Source organism: Molossus molossus, unplaced genomic scaffold (assembly GCF_014108415.1).
Source record: "Molossus molossus isolate mMolMol1 unplaced genomic scaffold, mMolMol1.p scaffold_m16_p_13, whole genome shotgun sequence".
NCBI classification, from domain to species: domain Eukaryota; kingdom Metazoa; phylum Chordata; class Mammalia; order Chiroptera; family Molossidae; genus Molossus; species Molossus molossus.
Window position 1 is genome coordinate 87,898,918 of NW_023425348.1, and position 21,804 is coordinate 87,920,721.

Below are 21,804 nucleotides of genomic sequence, written 5' to 3' on the forward strand. Positions count from 1 at the left end.
TCCCAATCTGTCATCCCCTCCGGACTGCAGGCCAGGCCGCAAGGGCCAGAATGGGAGGCCGGGGGGAGCTGGGGGAGCCGGTGGTGTTGGGCGGTCCCATTCATGACAGCAGGAGGGATGCCCCCTCCCTGAGAGGGGGTGAGGTCCTGGGGGCTGGCCCTGGCTCGCCCTCTCACCTGCTCCTCTACCTGGGCCACCAGCATCTGGGTGAGTGAAAAGCCTCAGAAACTACACTGTAAGGCAAGGGGCAGAGGTTGGCAAACTACAGCTGGTGGCCTATGTTTGTAGAGCCCGGAAGCCAAGAATGGTTTGTGCATTTAAACATGTGATCAAGACGACATGTGTCCCACAAAGCCTAAAACTTTTCGGATCCGCCCCTCACCCCCTGCGAGGGACCGCTGGGGGAGTCGCAGCCCCAGTCTGGAGGAGCAGAGGCGCAGCGGCCTGGCTGGCTTTCCGTTCTGTTCGAGCCACAGCAGAACCAGTTCCCTTGGCTCCCCTAATCCACGCCAGCACCACAGCATCTGTCTCCAAACACACTGTAACCTGGAAACCAAGAGGTGCCGCTGGGCAGTGTGTCTCGCGCAGGCGTCCGGTGGGATTCCCAAGGGTCCTTGGTGGGTCTGAAGAGCCCCAGGGGGTGCGCTGCCCGGAGCTGCCAAGTGGAATCACAGGCAGCATGTCCTGTCAGGCTGCAGCCACAAGCCACTTGCACGAGTGTGGGGAGCTGGCAGGGTAGAGCCTCTTCGGGGGGTACCTCTGCTGGAAATGCGGCTGGGGTCCAGCCAGGGAGGCAGCATGCCCTGAGGGTCTGCTTGCCTTCAGGATGCCCACATCTTGCCAGTGAGCTGGGCCTTGAGCTTGGCCTTTCCCTTCCTCCTCCCTTTCTCTTCTCCCAGGCTTGGTGTGCTGGTCTCCTGCTCATGAAAAGTGCTCCCAGGAAAGACCTGGGCAAGGGGAGTGATCCCCCGAGCCTGGAAGGAAGGTCATGTTAGGCCCAAGGAGGCTGTGATAGCAGGGGTGGAAGCCCAGACCTGCCCTGGGTCTGAGAGTGAGCACAGGTGCCCAGAGGGGTGCCAGGAGAGGGTGCCCTGGGGGGGCGGGCCCTCCAGTGAGCGGGGCCAGGGGGCATGTGGCTCGGAGACCGGTTACAGTCAGATACCAATGGCCCTGTTGCTTTCAGACCTGCACACTCGAAAGAAGGCTCTGATTTGGAAACAACGCCCTCTAAAGCTTCGGGAGGAACACCCAAGGCTTGTCCTCAGGGGAGGGGTCATTGCGGGGAGCCAGGGCGGGACATGGAGGACAGGTGGCTCTAGAAGGTCGAAGAGGCAGAGGACAGGGCCCAGGGCAGGGACAGGGGAAGTGAGAGGGAGGGAGGAAGGTGAGCAGAGTCAAGTTACAGGGAAGTAAACTGGAGGGGAGGAGGCAGGGCCTGGGACATGGAGGGGAAGGAGACCAGGTTGGGAGCAGGGGAAGAAAGAGGTCACAGGAGGGGAGGGCGAGCATGGCAGGGAGGCCACGAGCAGCCTGGGACTAGCCCGGAAGAGGAGACAGATCTGGGGACCCCAGCAGCTTCTCTAGTGTCTCCACTGGCTTTTAGTGAAGGGGGGACCTTCTCTGAGCCCTGAGACACCAGGGTCCTCAGAGGGGTGGCTCCGATATGAATCCTTCCATGGGGGACTTCAGGCTTGAGCCACGAGCCACCAGAGACTGGAGAGGGGGTGGCCGAGCCTGCTTGGCACCCTGCCCTGGAGATGGAGGGCCAGCAGTTCCCAAGGAGATGTGGGGGACAGAGGCTGGGTCGGGGAGGTAGGGGGCCAGCCGGCTCAAGGGGGGAACTTACAGGAAGGATTTCATGTCCAAGCCTCGGTTTCGAATCTGCCCCACCACGTGGTCCCAGCTGCCCGGATTGGAGCGGCTGCGGCCAGCGGCCGCCCGGTACTTGGAGCCGGCCGAGGCGCCCTGCCGAGCCTGGCCCCGGCCATAGGCCCGGGGGTTGGGGCCGGGCACTGAGGCCGCGTGGGCCTGCAGCTGGCCCAGGCTCTGGCTGGTGGTGGGCTGGCTGGGCTGCCGGCCCCGCTGGTGCTGGCTCAGCGGCTGCTGCAGACTCTGCTGCCGCGTCAGGGTGCGGGGTCGCTGGCATTTCGGCTCTCCCGTGGAGCTGGGGATAGACTCAAGGGTAGTGGCCGTGGACAGGGTGGAGTCCTCGAAACTTGGGGTGGGTGGAGGAGAGGAGAGAAAGGAGAAGCAGGTGAAGGGATCACAGTGGAGAAGAAAGAAGCCTAGAGCCAGGACTAGGAGGCCCGAGTGCAGGGCGCGTTCTGCCGGACCTCTCCAGGCCTCCATCGCAGTTGTCACCGCTGCTGCCGCCGCCACCTCACCCAGAAGGCCACGAAGCCCCAAGCCCGCCCAGAGGCCCCCAGGTCGGCCCCTCCCAGCCCGCCCTCTGGCCTTGGCTCAGCTTAGTGCCCAGATACCTCCTGTCTGAGCAGACCTCTCGGCTGGTCTGAGTGGGCCACGGAAGCTTCAGAGGCTGCTGCGTGGTGAAGGCGGGTCCCCAAGGCCCTGTGGCTGCCTGTCATGTTGGAATGAGAGGGGTGGAGGGAGTTGCTGCTGCCGCCTCCCACTGTCTCGCTGGGGACCCCAGGACAGTCTGCCTCTGTGTTCTAAGTACTCCTGGCCTTTGGAGACATGAGAAATCCAGGCCAGTGCAGAGCCGGCCTATAACGCACGGTGTGGCAGGGGAGGGTGTTATTCTCATGCTTCGTCCACGGAGGCCGGGAGTGTCCTTGGGCTCCCAGAGCGCTGCCCTGTGGCTAAGGCTACCTCAGGATTCGGTTGTGGTGCAGAGTTTCACCCTCCTTCCAGGGTCACTGTTTCTAAGTGTCCCCTCTTGGTATCCTGGGGAATGACTCCTAGTCAGAGGAGCAGATGAGGCGGGAGCCCCAAGAACCACTTGTCTGGCCACTTTGCGCAATTCTGATGGAAAACAGGGTGACTGTCCTGTATGCACTTGAAAGAGGCTTCCTTACGGGCCCACCAGCATCTCAGAAAAGTGCTGAGATGGGGCAGGGTGGGGGCCAAGGACACGCTGATCAGAGGCAGTATGAGGTCAGAGACTCGGGTTCAAATCCCATCTCTGCCACTTCTTAACTTTGGGACTTTGGAAAGGTGAGTCCACCTCTCAGTTTCTTCATCTGTAAAATGGGAGTGAAAATTAATCCAAGCTGCCTCTGCCACAGGGTTGCCATGAGGACCTAGTGAGGCCAGACCCAGAGATGCGTGGTATGGTCAGTGCTGCCCTGCCTGTAATAGCTGCAAATGTCTCCGGAGATGGAGGTAGAAGGAGTCAGAGATCCCTGGGTCCCCTGGGCCGCTATGCCCTGGCTGGAGAGTTCAGCACATCCAATAGGCAGGGCCAGAGCCTGCGAGGTCCCAGCCTCTTCCTCTGTCTCCTCCGTCTATCTCCCAATCCGGTGGTCTAGGGCAGGGGTTGGTGAGATACAGGCCCTGAGCCACTTGTTTTTGTAAATAAAGTTTTACTGGAACACAGCCACTGTCACGGATTCACAGCCACCTCGTTTTTTTTGGCGCTTTGCTTTGCGTGCTTCGCAGATACTGTGTTTTTACAAGCTGAAGGTTTGTGACCACCCTGGGTTGAGCAAGTCTAACAGTGCCATTGTTTTGTTTTTTGTTTTTTAGCAACAAAGTATTTTTAAATTAAGGTATGCACATTCTTTTTTAGACATAATGTTACTGCACACTTAATAGACTATGTATGGTGTAAATGTAACTTTTATATGCACTGGGAAACCAAAAAAAAACCAAAACCCCACGTGACTTGCTTTATTGCGACATTCGCTTTATTGCGATGGTCTAGATGGGAACTGAAAATATTTCCAAGGTTTGCCTGCACCATCTGTCAGTGGCTGCTTTGGGGCTACAACGACAGGGCTGAGTGGATGGAAGACAGACTACGTGACCTGCAAAGCCTTACTACTTCCTATCTGGCCCTTTAAGAGAAAGCTTGCCACCTCCTGGGCTAGGGCCACAGGGCCACCGGTGCCCTGAGCTGCTGGAGGGAGGGGCCCAGGGCCCTCGGAGCCGCTTTCACCACCGCAGTCAGGTCTCAGCTTTGAGCCTCCCTGGGAATCAAAGGTCAAAGGTCAACAGTTAGGCTGCCCCTGTGGGCTGAGAGAGAGAAAAAGAGGGAGAGAAAGTCAGAGAATAGTCAAGAGAGAAAGAAAGAGAGAAAGTGAAAGAGGGAGAGAGAGAGAGAGAGAGAGAGAGAGAGAGAGAGAGAGAGAGAGAACATGGCTTTAGCTGGGGTCTTGGGGAGGACAGCAGCTGTGCCCAGCTCAGGCCTGGAGTTAGGGCGACCACAAGGGGCGGGCCCAGGCCTGTCCAGCCACGCAGGCCCACAGCACCCTGGGGGCAGGCAGAGGCACCTGGGTGGCCGCCTCCTCCTCCTTGCTGACCTCATTTTGGTTTCCTATCATAGCCAAAATTAGTCCAGTTTACAACCTCTTGGGCACAGGAAACTAAAATTGGTTCCCTCAGGCCTGGAGCCAGGGGGTGGCGTGGAGGCCTCCGCCAGCCTGGAGTCTGTGGCCGGAGCAGCCCGGGGAGGGCAAGTGCTGGGCCTGGCGTTCAGACTCTCCCGAGGACCCATGTTGGGGAGAAATGGGCCTGTGTTCCCTCAGGCCAAACAGCAAAGGAGAGCTCAGCACAGTGGGCTCAGAAGGCCCAATGGCAGGAGTCGTGGGCCTTGTGAAGAGAACAGGAGGGCCCAGCAGCTAAGAAGGGGTCAGGACTGCTGGCTTCCTAAGTGACAGGCTGCTCCATTAGCTGGGAACAAGGCAGTTCTCTTAGCTGAAATTGGAACCTATGTCCCAGTAGGGGAGAATGGTCATAGCTCAAAGGTGTTAGAGCCTGGGGAAGGGGGGGATAGGAGGTTGTAAAAGCCAAGATGAGAACAGGCTGCCCCACGGCGGGGGGAGGGGAACACACTATCTGCTGAGAGTAGGGGTCAGCCCTACACCCATGGCCCAAGAGAGGGACCGACTGTCTGACAAGGTCAGACAGCTATTAAAAAGGAAATGGGAATTCTGTCTGATGTCCAGATTACCCTCATCAGAAAAGAGAAGCTAGCTGGGGCTCAACAACCCAACCTCCAAGAACATACAATCCCAACAGCTGACAGCCTGCTGACCAAGACTGGGACAGCCAGTGGGAATGGCTGAGATGAGGATGAGCCAATAATGGGGACAGCCCAGCTGCTTGGTGGGCCTGCGTAACAGATGGTGTTATGGTGTAAGCAAGACTGAGACAAGCCAATGGAGTCACCGGATGGTCAAAAATGGCAGGGCTCAACCTCTGGGTCTAGAGCCATCTGCTGGCTTTAAGAGGGAAGGCCCAGTGGCAGATGAGTGGCATAAAACAGAGGCTGAGAGGGGGCCGGCTCCCCAAGGATGGGATGGTCCAGTGGCTGCACAGCTAGGGGCCTGCTGCCCATGCAGGGGTGACCTGAGGGCTGCTAAGGGGCAGCCAATCAAAGAGGATGGGATGACCCAAGGACTGAAATGAAGCCGCCCTGGGGGCAGAAAATGAAATGACCTGGTCACTGGGCAAAGGAAGAGAGTGATGGGGGCAGCAGCAAGAGGCTGGGATGTGACACTGGATGGCTGTTAGCTGTGCAAGGACGATGGAGTCTCATGAAGGGATGGAATGAGCCAGGGGCCGAGGACGGCACCTCTGGGGGTAGCAGCGGGCATGCCTGGGGTCCCGCTGTCCACCCTGGCGGGGGCAGGCCTGAGCTCATGGCTCTGGCGGCTGTGGGGCCATCACTCACTTGGACAAGTTGAGCTTCCCTGCGGCCAGGTGGCTCTGCACCGTCCGCCAGCGGCCTCTCCCCGCCTTGCCACCGCTGGCCGGCTCGCTGGGGGCAGTGCCGCAGCTTCTCAAGGCGTCCTCTCCAGGTGGTGGCACCGGTGCCGGCTTCTCCCCCAGCCGGCTTTCCCGCTCCACCGCCAGCCCCGCTGCGGCGGCCACTTTGGCGCCGGACAGGAGGGTACCACTGGAGGCACGCATGAGGCAGCCAGGCCAGAGGGGCACCAGGGGTGGCGGTGGGGGAGAAAGGGCAGGACACACGTGGGGGTGGGAGGGTGGAAGAGGAGGAAAAACAATAACAGATAAAAGGAAGAAAGAAACAGTGAGAGAGGAGGAGAGAGACAGACGGACAAGAGACAGACAGAGAGAGAGAGAGAGACATCAGCACTGCAAATGGATTAACAGCAGAGCCTGCAGAGAGGAAAGAGGGGACCAGCGGGCTGGGGGTTGGAGAGCAACGCACCACGACAACGGAGGGGGCCCCTCCCCACCGCCTGGGGCAGGGGCGGTGGGGGTGGGGGGAGGGCAGCCACCTCCAACTCTATCCCACAGGACAACGAAGGGTTAACGACGGAGGAAGAGCGGGCTGTCCAGGCCAGGAGGCCCCCAGGCAGGGAGAGAGAGAAAGCCGTGTTAGTCAGAGTTCATCACCACCACCACCATCACCGCCATCACCGCCACCACCTCCGACCACCGACCACCACCACCGAGCAGCCAGGGCAGCAGCACACAGCAGGGAGGAAAGCTGAGCCACACCAAGAGGGAGGGACCAAAACGGGCAACCCCATCCTGACTGCACAGAGGGGGCGGGGCCACAGGGACCAGCTTGGGGGTCCAGTGTGGCTGCAGAGGGGACTCTCCTGCGTGGCTGGCCCTGGGGGTGGGGACAGGAGACGGGCAGGCAGGCAAGAGGGGCAGGAGGGGTTGCTCGTCTCCATGGTCAGCCTGCCCATGGGGTACAGGGTAAGGGAAGTGGGGGAGGGGGCAGGAGGAGGAGAAGTGGAGGGCCCGGAGGGGAAGGAGGGCGTGCGCAGATATCGGTACTCGGAACATATGATCAAACCAGGTAAAGTCACTCACTTGAGGGACAGTCGTGGGTCGCCATAAGGGGCGTAGGGTGAAATGTTTAGAATAAACTCCTTGGGAGGGTAGGAGCTCCATTTCTGCTGCACTGTGCTCTCATTGTTATTCCAAAAGTCTCTGTCTAGATCGCTGGAGGGGCAGAGAGAGAGGGGAGAAAACAGGGAGATACAAGAAGAAACAAGAACCGCCAGTCCTGAGGGGCAGAGGGGCCGGTCTGGGCACACAGAGGGCAGGTAGGCCAGGGTCGGCTCCTGCAGGAGGAAGAGAGGCAGGCGGGCTCCCAACCGGCCCCTTGCACAGGCACACACACACAGGCACGCGCACACACACGTGCACGCACACACTCAGGGCGAGGGCAGGAGAAGCCGAGCAGAGAGGAAGCGAGCTGCAGGAGGGTGACTGGAGCCTGGCACCCTGGGAAGCTGGTGGGAGAGAGAAAGATGGTGAGAGAGGTGGGGGGAGAGGAAGGGGCTGGGGAGGAGGCCTGGTGGGATGCAGTGGGGAGTGGGAGGAGGGGAGGATGCTGGTTTCTGGCTGGAAAGAGCTGAAAGACAGATCAGACCCTGCTGCCAACTTCCTGGGCCCCAGCTCCTCTGGCCTCAGTCCCCCTGTCTGTCAAACCAGGAGGTTAGCTGTAACTGCTAAGACATCAGCTATCCCATGATGGGGTAGAGGCCCCAGCGCTGGAACCCGAGGTTCCCCCCTCTTCCACCTACCTCCACAGCTCCCTGATGTCTTTCTCTTCCTCCCATTGGCCCGCGGTCCCCCAGCCTCCTCTGCTCTCTCTCTCCGTGGCAAAGACTGAGATGCAGCCTTCACAGGAGATGGGTGGGATCTCAGCTGAGCTGGAGACCATCTCTGCTCATTGCAAATGTGGTTGGATCACCCCCCAAAATAGGGAAGCACCTCCAGGCCTCTGACATAGCTGAGGGTGTGACAGGGTCCTTCCAGTCCTCTGTGCTGGGGCCTGTGTGAAAGGGGCCTGCCCTTCTGAGGGACAATGGGCAGACTCAGCCGCAGGCCCTTAGCATGTATCGGCCAGGCAGCCTCTCGCGATGCCTCTGCCCGTCTCTCCAACCCTCCTGCTCCGTGACATGCCCAATGGAAGCAGACATGCTGGAAGCAGAGAGAATGTGGAGACTTCCACGCGAGGCAGACAGCAGAGGCCTCAGCTGCAAAAAGGCATGGCCTAGAAACCCCAGGAGCCAAGGACATGTTTGACCTTGACCTGGGTTCTTAACCTCAGACTCAGAAACAAAATACAGAAAACTACGGAGAAGCTGAGCTCCCACCACAGGACCCTTTGGACCCCCCTCGTGTGGACAGTCTCTGTCCACAGTACATCTTGGAAGAGATTCACAGAGACCTGTGACCAGGGTTCAAAGCTGAAGCCCCGAGCCAGCTCATGGGCAGTGAGGACGAAGGGTTGGAGAGGTGGGACAGGCCCTCAACAGTGGGAGGCCCCTCCCTGGGGAGGTTCCCGGGACAGAAGACCCTACTCTCAGCAGAGACCTTCAGTCCCCCTTCCTGAGTGCAACAGAGAGAAGGAGCAGTTGGAAGCTCTCCTCCCCTTGCCCCCTTCAGATCTCCAAAATCAAGGGCCATCCAACCCTAGGTTTTGGAGAGAAAGATCCACCCAGGCTCATCCCGGCCAGGCTGTTCTCCCACCCTCTGTTCCCAGGAGCTCCAGGGTCCCTCAGGCTGTCTGTTGCAATACTGGAAAAGAGGACCTTTCAATAAATCTGGGAAACACTGGTTCCTTTAACGCAGGACTTCTCAGAGCCTTCAAGGTGCCAATGAATACAGTGTGCAGTGTTTCCCAAACTTAGTTGATCATGAAACCCTAGATGTGTGGACTAGCTATTAATCATTGATGGGGCACGAGTGCTCCAAGGAACACAGTTTGGGAAGCACCGCTAAAGAAGGCATCTTCCCAGGGCTCTTGACAGGCCAGTCCCTTTGAAGGAGGTCCTGCGCCCAGGGGAGACGTGCAGTGCGCAAGGCGCCTGCTTCCTGCCACTCTCCTGCTCTGGGCCCTGGCAAGAGGCAAAGCCTAGGAATCTGGGGGCATATAGACAGAAACGGTGGCTTCCTTCCTCTAGAGCAGAGGGTCTGACAGCTCAGCGGGGGGGGGGGGGGGGGGGGGCTGGGCATGAGCTACAGAGAGGTGGGGGACAGTCCCCTGCTGCCCTCACTTTGTCTTAGAGAGCACTCATGGGTGCTGGCTCTGCCTACAGGGCCTGCTGCCCAGCCCGCTGTCCACCCACCCCCTTGTGGGGACCCCCATCGCCTCTTTCCAGGATTTCTGTCCTGCCGCACATCCCCCTACCCAGGAAGTTATGGGGACCAGGCGGAGACATGCCCTGGCCCAGGCCAGGGCTGCAAACCCAGGGGCCTGGCCTGAGCTGGCCCGAGCTCCCCACCTCCCCACCTCCCCACGTGTCCCTCTGCCTTCAAAGCCTGGAGCCTGGGCTCTGCAACCTGAGACCTGCCAGCTCCGGCTTTGAAGACTGGAGAGTGTGCGGACCAACCCAGCTTCAAAGGCTTCCCAAGGCCTGGCCCACCCCTCCACTAACCTGCCCCCCACAGACACACACCCGCAGCTTCTGTGAAGGACCCGAACGGGGTCAGAGTGAGAGATGAAAAGAGAGGAGGGGGCAAGGAGGGGCAGAGAGGGAAGCCCTCAGGAGCAGGGGGGAGGAAGAGGGAAGGAGGCAGAGAGAAGGCGACAAGGGAAGGGCGGGGACTAGGCAGTGAGAAGGGGGCAGAAGGGAGGGGGGCAGGGCAGGCTGGGGGCGGCTTGCCCTCAGCCCTACCTCGGCCGGTGAAGGCCGGAGGAAGGGACCGGGGCCACTGGGCAGAGGGCACAAAGCCCCCAACTAGGGGGGGCGGGAGACCTCTCCGGGTGTCTCCCAGTGACCCTCAGCAGTGGGCTGGCCCGGGTGGTCCAGTGGAAGGCAGACTTGCTTACTTGAAAGGCCTCTTAGAGCAAAATGGGGAAACCCAGGCAAGTCAGAGGCAGCAAGACATAATGGGGATGAGAAGATGGAGGAGGGGAGTGTCCCCATTACCAGCTTCCCCTGAGCAACACCCCTCCAGGTCCCCTGGGAACACTGGTGGGGTCTGAGAAGAAAGCAGGGAAGCTGGGGTGGGCACGGTGTGTGTGATGTGAGGGTTGGGTGGAGGACCCAGAGCTGGGAGAGCAACCCGGAAATGGGGCTGGGCCCTGGAACATGATGAGGGCCTGGAGGGCACGGGCAGAGAAGGTGGAGGCCTGGAGCCACCCCGAAGTGCAGGGAGTGTGGGGGACGGGGAGAGAGCATGGCACAAGGGTGTGAGGGGTACTGGTGTGTGTGTGGCCAGATCTCGGGAGGGGCAGGGGTGCCTCCCACCTGGGCTGCCTGCACACCCCCATCCCAAGCTCCAAGGCTGGCACCTACTTGATGGCCTTCTTCTCACTGCGCCCACGCCCCGAGTCTGGCGTGCCCACCGTCTCCAGGGAGTTCTTGTAGCGTTTGCCCTATGGAGACAGCACCGCGTCACTCCTGGGACCAGGGCTGCACCCTCCCTGCCTCCGCAGAACGGGCTCCCTCTGGAAAAGGGGAGTAGACTGGAGCCCAGCCTTGGCAACAAGGTCAGGGGCCAAGATGTGAGGGTGTCACAACGGTGGGGTGCCAGGTTCATCGATACCTGCTCTTTGATTGGCAGCTCCGGGGCCTCAATGGGCCCTAAGACCTGTCACATCCCCTTGACCTGCACCCCATCCCTGATCCAGAGATGGGGCCTCTCCTGTCCTCCTGTCTTCCTGAGGCTCTGGCCAGGCTCCCAGAAACATATCTCCCTCTGCCACAGACAGATGGTTCTCAGGCGCCTGGCCACATCACACCGGCTACGTCACACTGGCCACGTCACTGCCCCCAGATGGTGGGGGTGGCATCCTGCAGGGCAAGGTTGGCAGCAGCCAGTGACGTGAGCCATGGGGGCGGAGAGAGGGCCTGTGCCCAGACCTTCCCAGGCCGTGTCCCTCCCTGTCTGGGGGCTCCCTGGGGTCCCCCTGCCCTGAGGCTGGGAGGCAGGGCAGGGCACGCTCCCTTGTACGAAGGCAGCCTTAGGAAGAGAGGCTGCCCACGGACTCTGAGGCTGGGGACAGCCCCCCAGAGTTCCTCTCAGCCAGGGCCCTGGCTGGAAGGACCACGGCTGCAGCAGCAACTGGGCCTGCTGCCCGGAAGGTGAGCACCATTCACCTTCTTGGTTTGGGTTTCTAAATTTAGGTCATGCAGAGCTTGGCACCATTAACATTCCTGGCTGCCACCAAATGTCCTCGGTGCACCCATGGGCCACAGGTCTAGGTCAGGCCCAGCTGATGTGGATGGTGGGGGAATGGGGGCCATGTAGGGGCTGGGGCTGCCCCCACAGACCATTCTCCCACTGAGCAGAGGCAGGCCAGTGCCCAGTGGGAACACACACACATACACACATGTGCAAACACGTTTCCCCAACACCCAGTGCATCGACACGGCAGCCACAACAGTCAATTATTCCATTCTCCCTAAAGCAAAATAAAAGCTGCACAGCCATGTCCCCCGGGGCTCCTGCCAGCTGCAGCCCCTTCCTGGGCACAGGGCCACCTGTTAGGGACAGTGGCAGCAGAGCTCCCCTGTGGGGTGTGTGTGGAGTAGGGGGTGGATCCTCATTCCATCTTCAGCACTCCTATGTCTCAGGGGCCCCGGATCCTGGTCCCAGCACTGCCCCACAGTCTCCACGTGCCCCTGGTCAAGGCCCTTGTCCTCTCTGGCCTCCTTGTTGAATCGGTGTGGTATCACGGGACGGGCCCCGGTCCCTCATGCTTTAAGCCTCTCACAGATGTTATTTCTCTCCTTATTTACTTCAGCTCCCACCCCTGGGAAGGTCACCCCCAGTGACAGGGACTGTATGGCCTCCAGCATGTGGTGTGGGACCTGGTACCCAGCAGTTCTCAAAACCATCAACCGGCAGTGCTCCAGTGTCCCACCCACTCCGAGGTCCAAGCCCCAGGCTGTGTCCTCTGAGTCAGAACCCTAAGAGTTAAAAAACAGGGCTGCTGGATCCTCTGGTCCACAAGCAATTCCCAGTTCCTACTGAGATGATCAGAGCCTAGACTTGGTCCATGGTGGCCAAGGACCCTCCTTGGGGTGACCCTCAGGCAGGAGCCCCACCCCCACTATTCTCCAGCACTTCAGGCAGTGTGAGGCCCTGCTGAGGGCCCCCAACCCCAGCTCGCACCTCCTCTCCTCTTTCCTCCTAGTCCTGGCAGGGAACTCGCCCCAGAAGCCCTCCCTTCTAAGGCTGGTCAGCTGTCCTTCCCCGAGGCCAGGAAAGGCTGGGGGTGGGCTGGCCCCCGGTTCATCCAGGGCCCCTCCTCCTTCTACAGTTCAGAGAACCTTCTCCTCAGGCTGCAGCTATCACTGCAGCAGGAGCTGGGGTGCCATGGGGGACAGGAATTGGGGCAGAACTTGACTTGGGGGCAGAGGGAAGTTCATAGGGCAAGGATAGGAACCCCAGGCAGGGTCCAGGAGATGCAGGTAGCTTCAAAGGAACTTACAGCACCAACCTGCTCACCAGGGAGGGGTTGGCCTGCGGATCTGGAAAAAGCCAGCTGGAGATTAAGGAAGTTATTAATGTTTGGAAATGGGATCTGGGCTGTCAGGGTGTCATGTCACTGCTGCTAAGGGGACAGGCGGGCAAGGGAGCCCAGCAGCTGTGCAGGGGGCATTTGAAAGCCCCTTCCGTGGAGCACGGAGATAGCCTGGACAAAAAGCCCCCTGGCTTCTGCAAGCTGGGGGTGGGGTGGGGCACAGGGCAGGGGCGGTAGCAGGGTTGAGGGCTGGGGACAGCTCAGAGGAGCAAGCCCAAAAGGACAGACTGTGGTCTGGACCCCAGGGGAAGTTCCTCAGGCTGGGAAGAGGGGCTGAGGCCCCGGAAGGTTCCATATCTCTCAGTTGCCCACCTGCTACAAAAGCTGTTATCTTTGAACTCCTGTCCCCCAGGTGAGCGGGGGTGGGGGTGAGGCTCTCACCACACACACACACACACACACACACACACACACGGCAGCGCTCACCAGCAGAAGCTGGGACACTGGGGCAGATGTATGCATCAGCTCATTCAGGGATCGGATGAGATTGTCCACATCTCACCGTGCAGGATGAACAGACACACACACTGCATCAGTACCCTCAAAGTCAACACAGTCAATACAGAGACCCCCCCCCCACTCAAAGTTACCAGCTGCATGTGCTCATACACCTGCATCTGCCTTCCAATACAGACAGACAGACAGACAGACAGACAGCCTACTGGGCCCAGTAAGACACACAGGGCTGCAGTGTGTGCTCAGCCACTCCCACAGCCTCTGAGGACACTCACATACAGAGGCACATGGCCAAGCCCCACCCTCCACCTCTCCTGAAATTCTGAGACAGACGCAGCCACAGGAGATCCAGGAACAATGCAGGGCAGCCAGCCTGGCTCGGCAGGGCTGGAAGGAGCTGCCTGAAGCTGTGTATCTCCGGATGGAGAGTCACACTCCCAATTCCTGACTATGCCTTTTCAGAAGGAAGCATGCTGGACCCTCCCCAGGGGCATCCATACGCGTGTGTCCCCGCCCCTGTCCTTAAGGCCCCTCTGTGGCTGGGCTTGGAGAGAATAGGGCTCCCAGGGACCCTTCTACACCTAACCCGGGGGAAAAGTCTCCCACCTGGGGCGTGTCCCAGCCCACCTTCGGGGTGTCCCCTGCAGCTCCTCAAAGTCCCCACTGCAGTTCTGGGCTGGGGAGTCAGGACAGGGAATGCCTGAGGGTCTGGTGGGGGCAGCCACCCTCCCGGAGCTGCAGGCTCAGCCCAGCTCCCTCTCCCGGCGCCCACGGTGATGAATATCCCTCCTGACCGTCTCGTTACTTATTGATGGCCTAATCCAGCTCGTTAATTCCCCAGCCCTCGTTAAAAATGAAAAGAAGCCGTTTGTGCTTGTACAAACCCCGAGAACCAGGATGAATGTACGGGCGCTGGGGGTGGGGTGGGGCGGGCACCGCCGCCTCATTGGCCAGGATACGCGGCTTGGCCACGCCCAGCCCTGGGGGCGGGCGCCGGCTGCGGGGAGGGGGCTTCGATTCTCCGTCCGAGCGTGTGTGCCTGCGGTTCTTCCTGCGGAGGCGGGGCCCGAGAATGCCCGTGAGACCCAGGTCTGTTCACGAATGCCCCAAGGTGTGTGGCTCTGGGTGTGCACACAGACCAACGGGGCCAACACCCAGGAAGACGCAGTGCGCACGTGCGTGTGAATTTCTGTGCAAGTGTGCCTGACTCTGTGGACAGGTGGGTCCTTGAGAGCGTTCAAGAGCCTGTAATTGTGGAGGGTGGGGTGCAGAGCCACGGGGGGCCCTCAGGAGCCTCACCAGTTTGCGCTGACACCAATGGCAGAGACCGCAGAGGATGACAGTGACGCTAAGGCTGACGGTGATGATGGCGGAGACCAGCAGGGCATCGCGGGTGGGCGCCCCTGGGGAGGACATGCACAGGTCAGACCCTCATTGCCAGAGCCAGCCACCCTCAGCCCAGAGTCCGCAGAACAACCACCCTGCCCTTCCATCTGGCCCCCCCACGGGGAGCTCTGAGCCCCACGTTCTACTGCAGCTCTGTCTGAGGGGCTGGCGCTGGGAAGTCTCTTCCCCTCTCTGTGCTTCAGTTTCCCCATCTGTAAAACAGGGGAATTGTGCCGGTTGACATCTTTCCAGGTATCTCTCTGCATGGGCACTGTGTGGGCCACCCCCCAAACTCGACATCCTCAAAGGGAGAAGCTAGTGTACCCCTAGCCCAGCCGGGCTCCACAGGCCCTTCAAATCCCCCTACAAGGCCTCCCTGCTCAGCAACCTCCTCACCCCATACTCTGGAGTCACAACTCCAGCCCAATTTCCCCAAAGGGTTATTATTAGCTCCTACAATCCCTCTGAGGACATCTGCCCTATGGGCACTAAGAGATCCTCTTCAAGTGTCTGGCCAAGACTCAACAGCCATATGTACAGTCAAACAGGAAATCTCTGGAACCCTCTGATCAGCCCTCACCCCCTTCAGCCCAGCTGGCCTCTGCACACCCAGCCCTCCCAGCCCTTAGTGCCGGAGCCTGTTGTGTACAATCCCCTAAATGCTCACAGGGGCCACCTCATTCCAAGAGCTCAGAGGACCCAAACTTCAGTGTGGGACATCTTCACGGACCTGCCCTGGGAGGAAGATTCCAGGTTTCTGTGCAAACCCTGTCTCTTGCTCACTGTGTGGCTTTGGACGAGTCACATAACCACTCAGTTTTCTCCCTGCAGTGCAGATTAAACCTCCTCCCTGCCTTCTCACAGGTGGTTGTGAACAGGAGCCCAAACCAAACATAAGGAAGGGAAACCTGACCAGCAGTGATCCTGTGAGGAAGCTAAGTGAGAACAACATAGATCACACGTGCTCTGTAAATATGTATGCACTGGGATACGTCCTAAAGTCAAGGAGATGCTGTTTATTTACAGAGGAGCCTGCCTGGGTTTTTAGTGCCAGTGATGATAGTAATTAAGAGTTGATAATAGCTGTTTGGTCCTGGTTCCTGTGGTTTTGGCTTCTGGGCTCCAGTCTCTCTTGCTTTGCTGTGTGGCCTCAGGAGAGGCCAGAGGTCACCCCCAGCTCTCAGTGCCTTTGAAGCTCCCACCCATCACCACTCCAGTGCCCTGGGCACCTGTTCACTACCTGCTCTCCCTAGAATCCCGCTTGGGGCCCCCCTCTCCCTTTTCAATTTCTTAATTGTCCCAGCTGTGGGAAAAGGCCACCCTCACCTGTCCCCCATCTGTCTACGTGCCAGGCCAACTAAACTTTCTCTTGTCCTGAGTCCACAGCCTCAGCCCCCAGGAATCCCCTGTACCCAGTTCACTGTCAACCTCAGGGTCCACAGCTTCGGGGGCTCTGACCCGGACAACCTGCAGATACCATAGAACTGATCCTGCCCTTCCCTCCCCCAGGCGGAACACATTTGCCGAAGTTCTCAGGTAAAATGGGAGGCCTCACCTTTAACCTCCAGGCTTCCAAGGGAGAGTGGGGTGGGATGAGTGGGGAGGGTGGTGGCCATAATTCCACAGGGTATGTCAGCAGGGCCCAAGGCTCAGGGCTGTGGTAAGGAGGTGGGCGAGTGTGCCTGCTGGGGGGAGGGCCTGCACTTTCTCTCGCTCTCCAGAGGGACTGCTCCCCCCCCAGGGTCTGGGGGTGTGGGTTGGGAAAGCAGGTGACCCCACACCTTCCTTTGTTGGACTCTGTTTTCAGTAAATTCCATTCTTGGCTTGAATTTTCTTCACCACTACCTATTGAGAATCTACCATGAGGCACGGGGGACAGGCAAGAATCCAGCTAATTATTTTTTAGCGTCAGGTGCCTTAGAACCAGTGAGCAGCCAGACATCAGCCTGGGGCTCCAGACTCCAAAATACCCAAGAAAAGACCCAAGTGTGAGTGCAGCCTCTGCCTTGTTAAAAAATTTTTTTTCTTTATTGATTTTAGAGATAGAAACATTGATGAGAGAGAACATACCTGGCTGCCTCCTGCATGCCCCCCACTGGGGATCGGGCCCACAACCTGGGCATGTGCCCTGACCGGGAGCTGAATCGATGACCTCTTGTGGGTTGAAACTCAACCACTGAGCCACACTGGTCAGGCAAAAAAAATGTGTGTATATATATATATATTTTTTTTTTAAATTTATTTTTCAATTATAGTTGATAAGCCTATTTATTTATTTATTTATTTATTTATTTATTTTTGGTGGTACGTGCCCCTAGCAGGAACCGAACCCGGGACTCTCTGGTCCACAGACCGACGCTCAACCTTTAAGTCAAACTGGCCAGGGCAAGCCTCTACTTCTTAATAGCTGTGTAGCCTTGGACAAGTGCCTTAACCTCTCTGTCTCCATTTTTCTCCTTTATAAAGTGAAGATAAAAGTGGCATTCAATCCACGGGACTGCTGTTAGCACTCACTAGACAGGTATGATCACTAGGGTTATTGGCGTTGGTTTTGCCTCAGGTGTGCACAGAGGGCTCTGGGAGCACAGATGAAGTGACTGCTGGACTGGGAGCTATCCGGGAAGGCTCCCCTGGGGTGGTGGCACCTGGTGTGGCCGGGGGATGAGGTGAGGGTTGGACATTCTGGGCAGAGGGAACAGCAAGAACAAAGGCAAGGCGGCAGTGACAAGTGTCAGGCATGTTGTCTGGGGAGTTGGACTAGTAAAGTGTGGAGACCAGGCTGGAAAGGAGAGTAGGACATGACGGGGAAGGGGCCTGTCTTTCAGGCTCAGGGGCTTGTGTCCTGTGGGCCAAGGAGCCATAGAAGGATTGTGAGAGGGGGAGGGGCAGGATCAGAGGGAGTGTTTGCGAGCTTGTGATCTGGTAGCTGTGTTGCTGTGACAGGAGGCTGCACTCTGGGTGGGCACGCACACACACACACACACACACACACACACACACACCTCTTGGCCATGAGGAAATTCTCCAAGGGGTTACCTCCCTGGATTTCCCTACTGTTTTTGCCAAACAAGGTCCTTTTCAAAAGCTGCTCCTCAACCTCTGCTGTAAGCTAGAGAGACCCTGAGGACTGAGCCTGTCAATCACAGAAGCCAGTGGGCACCCTCTGAATGGTCCCCAGAGGCCCAGGGAACTCCCATTCAAGCTGTTAGCATTCGTGACATGCAGAACGAGCAGGGGCTCGTACTCTAGGAGAACTAGGCTGAGGCCCTATTCACGGCTGTGTGGCCACAGGCAGGACACTCAACCTCTGGCCGGCCAGCGCCTTCATCTGTGCAAGAGCTGGCCCGTCCTCGCTCCGAGGACAAGCAGGTGTTCTAACTGTTCCATGTGAGGTAACAACCTAGTCCTCACAACAACTGAAGTAAGCATTATGATTATCCCCAGTTTGCAAATGGGGTGACTGAGGCACGGGAGGGGGGTCAAGTACCTTGTCCGGGTCATTCAGATAGTAGGTGGTCAAGCCAGGGTTCAAACCCAGGCAGTTTGGCTCAGAGTCTCTACTCTTTGCTTTGTGTGCTTTTGGGAACACCGAGGGTTCCCAGGAATTTCTCAAGGGACACAGAGGTAGTTGCCGAGTAGATGAGGCTGTGGTCCCACAAGTCCTCTTCAACCAAAGCTGCAGCATTTCCCTGGTTCATATCTTGGGGTTTTGCAGACAATTGAAAAAAAGGGATGTGTTGCTAAGGAACGCTGAGCCCCTTCCCCGGGATGGGTGACTCTAGGATCCCCTGCAGCATGGGTGGATGCCGTCATCTTTTGGCAGCTGACCTCTCCCCCGAGGTCCCCCAGCATCCACAGACAGCCTTTGAAGCTGGGGTGAAACAAACGCTTGACATTGCAAATTGCACTGATGCTGTGAATAGTGACATGATGTCCTCCGCCAACACGTGACGTTGCCATCAAGGGGAACAAGCATGTTCTCACCTGTCAGCCAGAGTGAAACCATTCCCAGAGCACGGACTCACTGTGTTTGTCTCAGGCTGGAAGGAACCTCGCAAGCCATGGGGTCAGGCCCCATCAATGCACAACCCCCCCAGGTGGCCCTGTTGGTTACAGGAAGCTGCTTCTGCAGGAGACAGCCCCCCCAGGGATGGGCATTGTGAGGGAGGGCTGCTGTGCCTTGTACTGAGCTGAACCTGTCTCCCAAGAACTTTCCCTCATGGTCCAGGCTTGCCCTCCAGAGCTGCTGGGAACAAGCTGGCTCCCTCTGCCACATGACAGGCCTCCAAATCCCTGCTGACAGCTCTCATGTCCCCTTCCAGTCTTCTCCAGGCAAAGCCGCCTATGCCCTTCTAAACCCTTCCTCTGATGACATACATGGTTTCAAGTCCCCTTAGCGTCAGCATATTACCATTTGGGGAAAGAAAATATTGCAGCCCTAGTCAGCCTTTTGACAGAGCTGAGTTCCACGACCTATCCTTGGGCAGAGGAGACATCTTGAGTCCCAGGGGGTAAGACACAGACAAGGGCAGACTGATAACATTGGGAGACCTGGAGGCAGGGCGAGCCAGGAACGAGGAGAACCAGGCCTCCTGGTCCCATCCCAGGGTGTCCTGGATGTGAGGTGTGAGTTCAGGCCCACTGCTGCCCCTGTGCCCAGGCCTGTGGTGGTATGTCAGCTGATTAGAGCTCAGGGTTAATGATAATCTTCAGGAGTCCTGTAGGCTCTGCCAGGTCCTGTGGGCAGAGCCTGTGCTCCTGACCATGCCACTCCTCAAGAAGCTCTCAGGGTAAAACCTGTGTGCTCCGGGTGCACAGTCTTCACCTCTGTCTTCCAGCACCAAGGACAGAGCTGCACATATAGCGGGTCTTCAATAAAGGCTGTTGAAAGAATGAGTGGGGAGCAATCCCAGGCCTCTAGGAATCATGATAACAATAGAGGCTACTATTTATTAAGCATCTACTGTGTACCGGACTACCGGGTCCACGAAGGCAGGGACTATATCTGCTTTGCTGATTCTAGTTTCATCTGTGATAAGCTGACACATAGGAGGCACTCAGTAAATATTTGTTGAATATTCAATGCCTGTATATGTGATCTCACTTGTCACCCAAAAGATGGGAGAGAAGAGATTGGAGTGGCCACAGTGACAGAGTTTGAGAACCTTTCTTTCATACACACACACACACACACACACACACACACACACACCCCAAACCTCTTCCATTCTTCCTTCATGCCCATCTTTGCCTGACAATTCCTAATTTTTCTAGATCCAGATGAAAAACACCTCCTCCTCCTCCAGGAAGCCTTCCACAATCTCGTAGTAAAAATTAACTTCTCCTGCCTCTGAGCTCCCTCACACTGTGCCTGCCCTTCTTTTAGGGTGCAGTGATTAAGTGCCAGGGCTCTGGAGCCAGACTGTCTGGGCTCAAATTCTGGCTTTTATTCTTCCAAGCCACGTGATCTAATCTCTCCATGCCTTGGTTTCCCCATCAGTAAATGGGAGCTAATAACAGTACAGGCCTCAGAGCACTATTGTGAGGTTTAAAGGAATTAGCACATATAGTGCGCTCAGTACAGTGCCTGATACAGAATAAGTAGGCAATAATGCCATTATCATGGCACTACCACGTCTTGCTCAGTCTGAGGCGTCTGGGGCATGGAGATGGCACTCAATGAGTGTTGAATGAAATACTGAACTAGATATACATCTCGTTTTCCCCAAAGGACGGCAGAGGCCAGGGGTCAACGTCTCACTCAATTCTGTGCACACACACCCCTACTCAGGCCCTGCCTCATGACCGGCCCAACCCAGGGCTTGCCCAAGAGCAAGCAATACCTATGAAAGGAGTGGGAGGGCTGAGGTAGGGGAAGTGGGGGTGGGGGTAACAGCTGGAAGCCAGCCTGGGCTTCAGGTGTGAAATGAAGACCTGACCCCATCACTTGCCAGGGATCTGCCCTCACTCCCGATTTCTTCTCATCTCCTCAGCAAGCCATGATTTATGGATGAACAGAATCAAACAGGGCCGCTGGCTGCTGGGATGCCCTGGGGAGCTGCTGCAGAGGGAATGGACTTCTGAGGGCAAGCTTACCAGCTATGGGGGTGAGGGGGGGTGGGAAGGGAGCCAGAGGGGAGCAGGTACTCATGCACTCACCACACACACACACCTGTGCCATGGAGACTCACCCTTGGCACAGACACCCATGTTCACACATACACATACATGGACAGCCATGAAAACACACACACACACGCATGCACATGCACACACACAAGCCAGAGAGACTCATTCCTTGCACAAACCACCCATGCTCACATTCACACACACACATGCATGGTCACCTATGAGCAGAGGCCCAGCCAGCTCTTCCATCCATGGGGTCCAGGTATTCATGCACTTCCTCTAACCTGAAATTTTCTCCCTATGCCCTTTATTTGTCTACTCAAATTCTGCCTGTCCTGAGGCAGAGAAGTGGGAGAGAAACCAGACTTGGAGGCAGACGACTTGGGTTCAAGTCCCACCTCTGGCCCTGGCCAGTGACCCTGAAATGGCCCATTCGGGCCTAAGCACTTTACCTTTAAATTATGATAATAACCCCTGACCTACCCTGCTGGGGTCCTGTCAGGATCCAATAACAAATCACATTAATTGAGCACATGCCTTTTATGCCAAGAAGTTTAAATGCACTCTTTTGTATGATCTTCCTCTCTCACACAGGAAGAAACAGGCACAGGGAATTAAGGCAACTTGAGCCTGTCCTTCACCACGGTTGTAGCAGCTTCCTCTGAGCTGCAGGATGTGACAACATTCCGTAATATGCTACACTGCACAACCTAGCCACACCCAACTTTTCTCCTTCCTTCAAGAAAGCCAACGTCTTTGACACCTGAGGCTTTGCATGAGCTGTTTCCTCTTCCTTCTATTCTCTACCCTCAAGATCCCTAGACAAAAATGACCTTCATTCCCTCCCACATTTCTTTCTGCTTCCCCTGTAACTATGGCCATTCTTCCTCAGGTTAATAGTTAGCACTTTCTATGTCTTTCCTCCACTGGGAGCAGTGGGAGGGTTGAGACCCTAGATCACTCATCTCTGTAGCTCAAGGTCTGGTACACACACAGCAGAGGCTGGATAAGTACGTGCTAAACAAGTACATAAAATTATTCAAGGCCCCAGGTAAGCCCACCTCTTTCAGGAAGCCCTCCCTGATGACATGCACTCACAGCAGTCTCTTCCCTCTCCAAATTTGAATGGACTGACCTTCTATCCACCCCTACCCTTTTCTTGGGGATTGTCATGGGGGAAGATC

General features: G+C 57.5%; 1 protein-coding gene across 2 annotated transcripts in view; it reads right to left on the reverse strand.

Moving 5' to 3' along the window:
- SYT7 (synaptotagmin 7) overlaps positions 1–21,804 on the reverse strand; it is a 58,606-nt gene that overhangs the window by 20,224 nt on the left and 16,578 nt on the right. The window contains exons 2-6 of one of the 2 annotated variants that reach the window (XM_036258786.1): positions 14,405–14,508; positions 10,416–10,495; positions 6,973–7,104; positions 5,855–6,079; positions 1,847–2,215 (exon numbers count right to left, since the gene is read on the reverse strand). In XM_036258786.1, coding sequence (XP_036114679.1) covers positions 1,847–2,215; positions 5,855–6,079; positions 6,973–7,104; positions 10,416–10,495; positions 14,405–14,508 — 910 coding nt within the window. The remainder of the gene's footprint in view (positions 1–1,846; positions 2,216–5,854; positions 6,080–6,972; positions 7,105–10,415; positions 10,496–14,404; positions 14,509–21,804) is intronic. The other variant, XM_036258787.1, reaches the window with a different exon arrangement.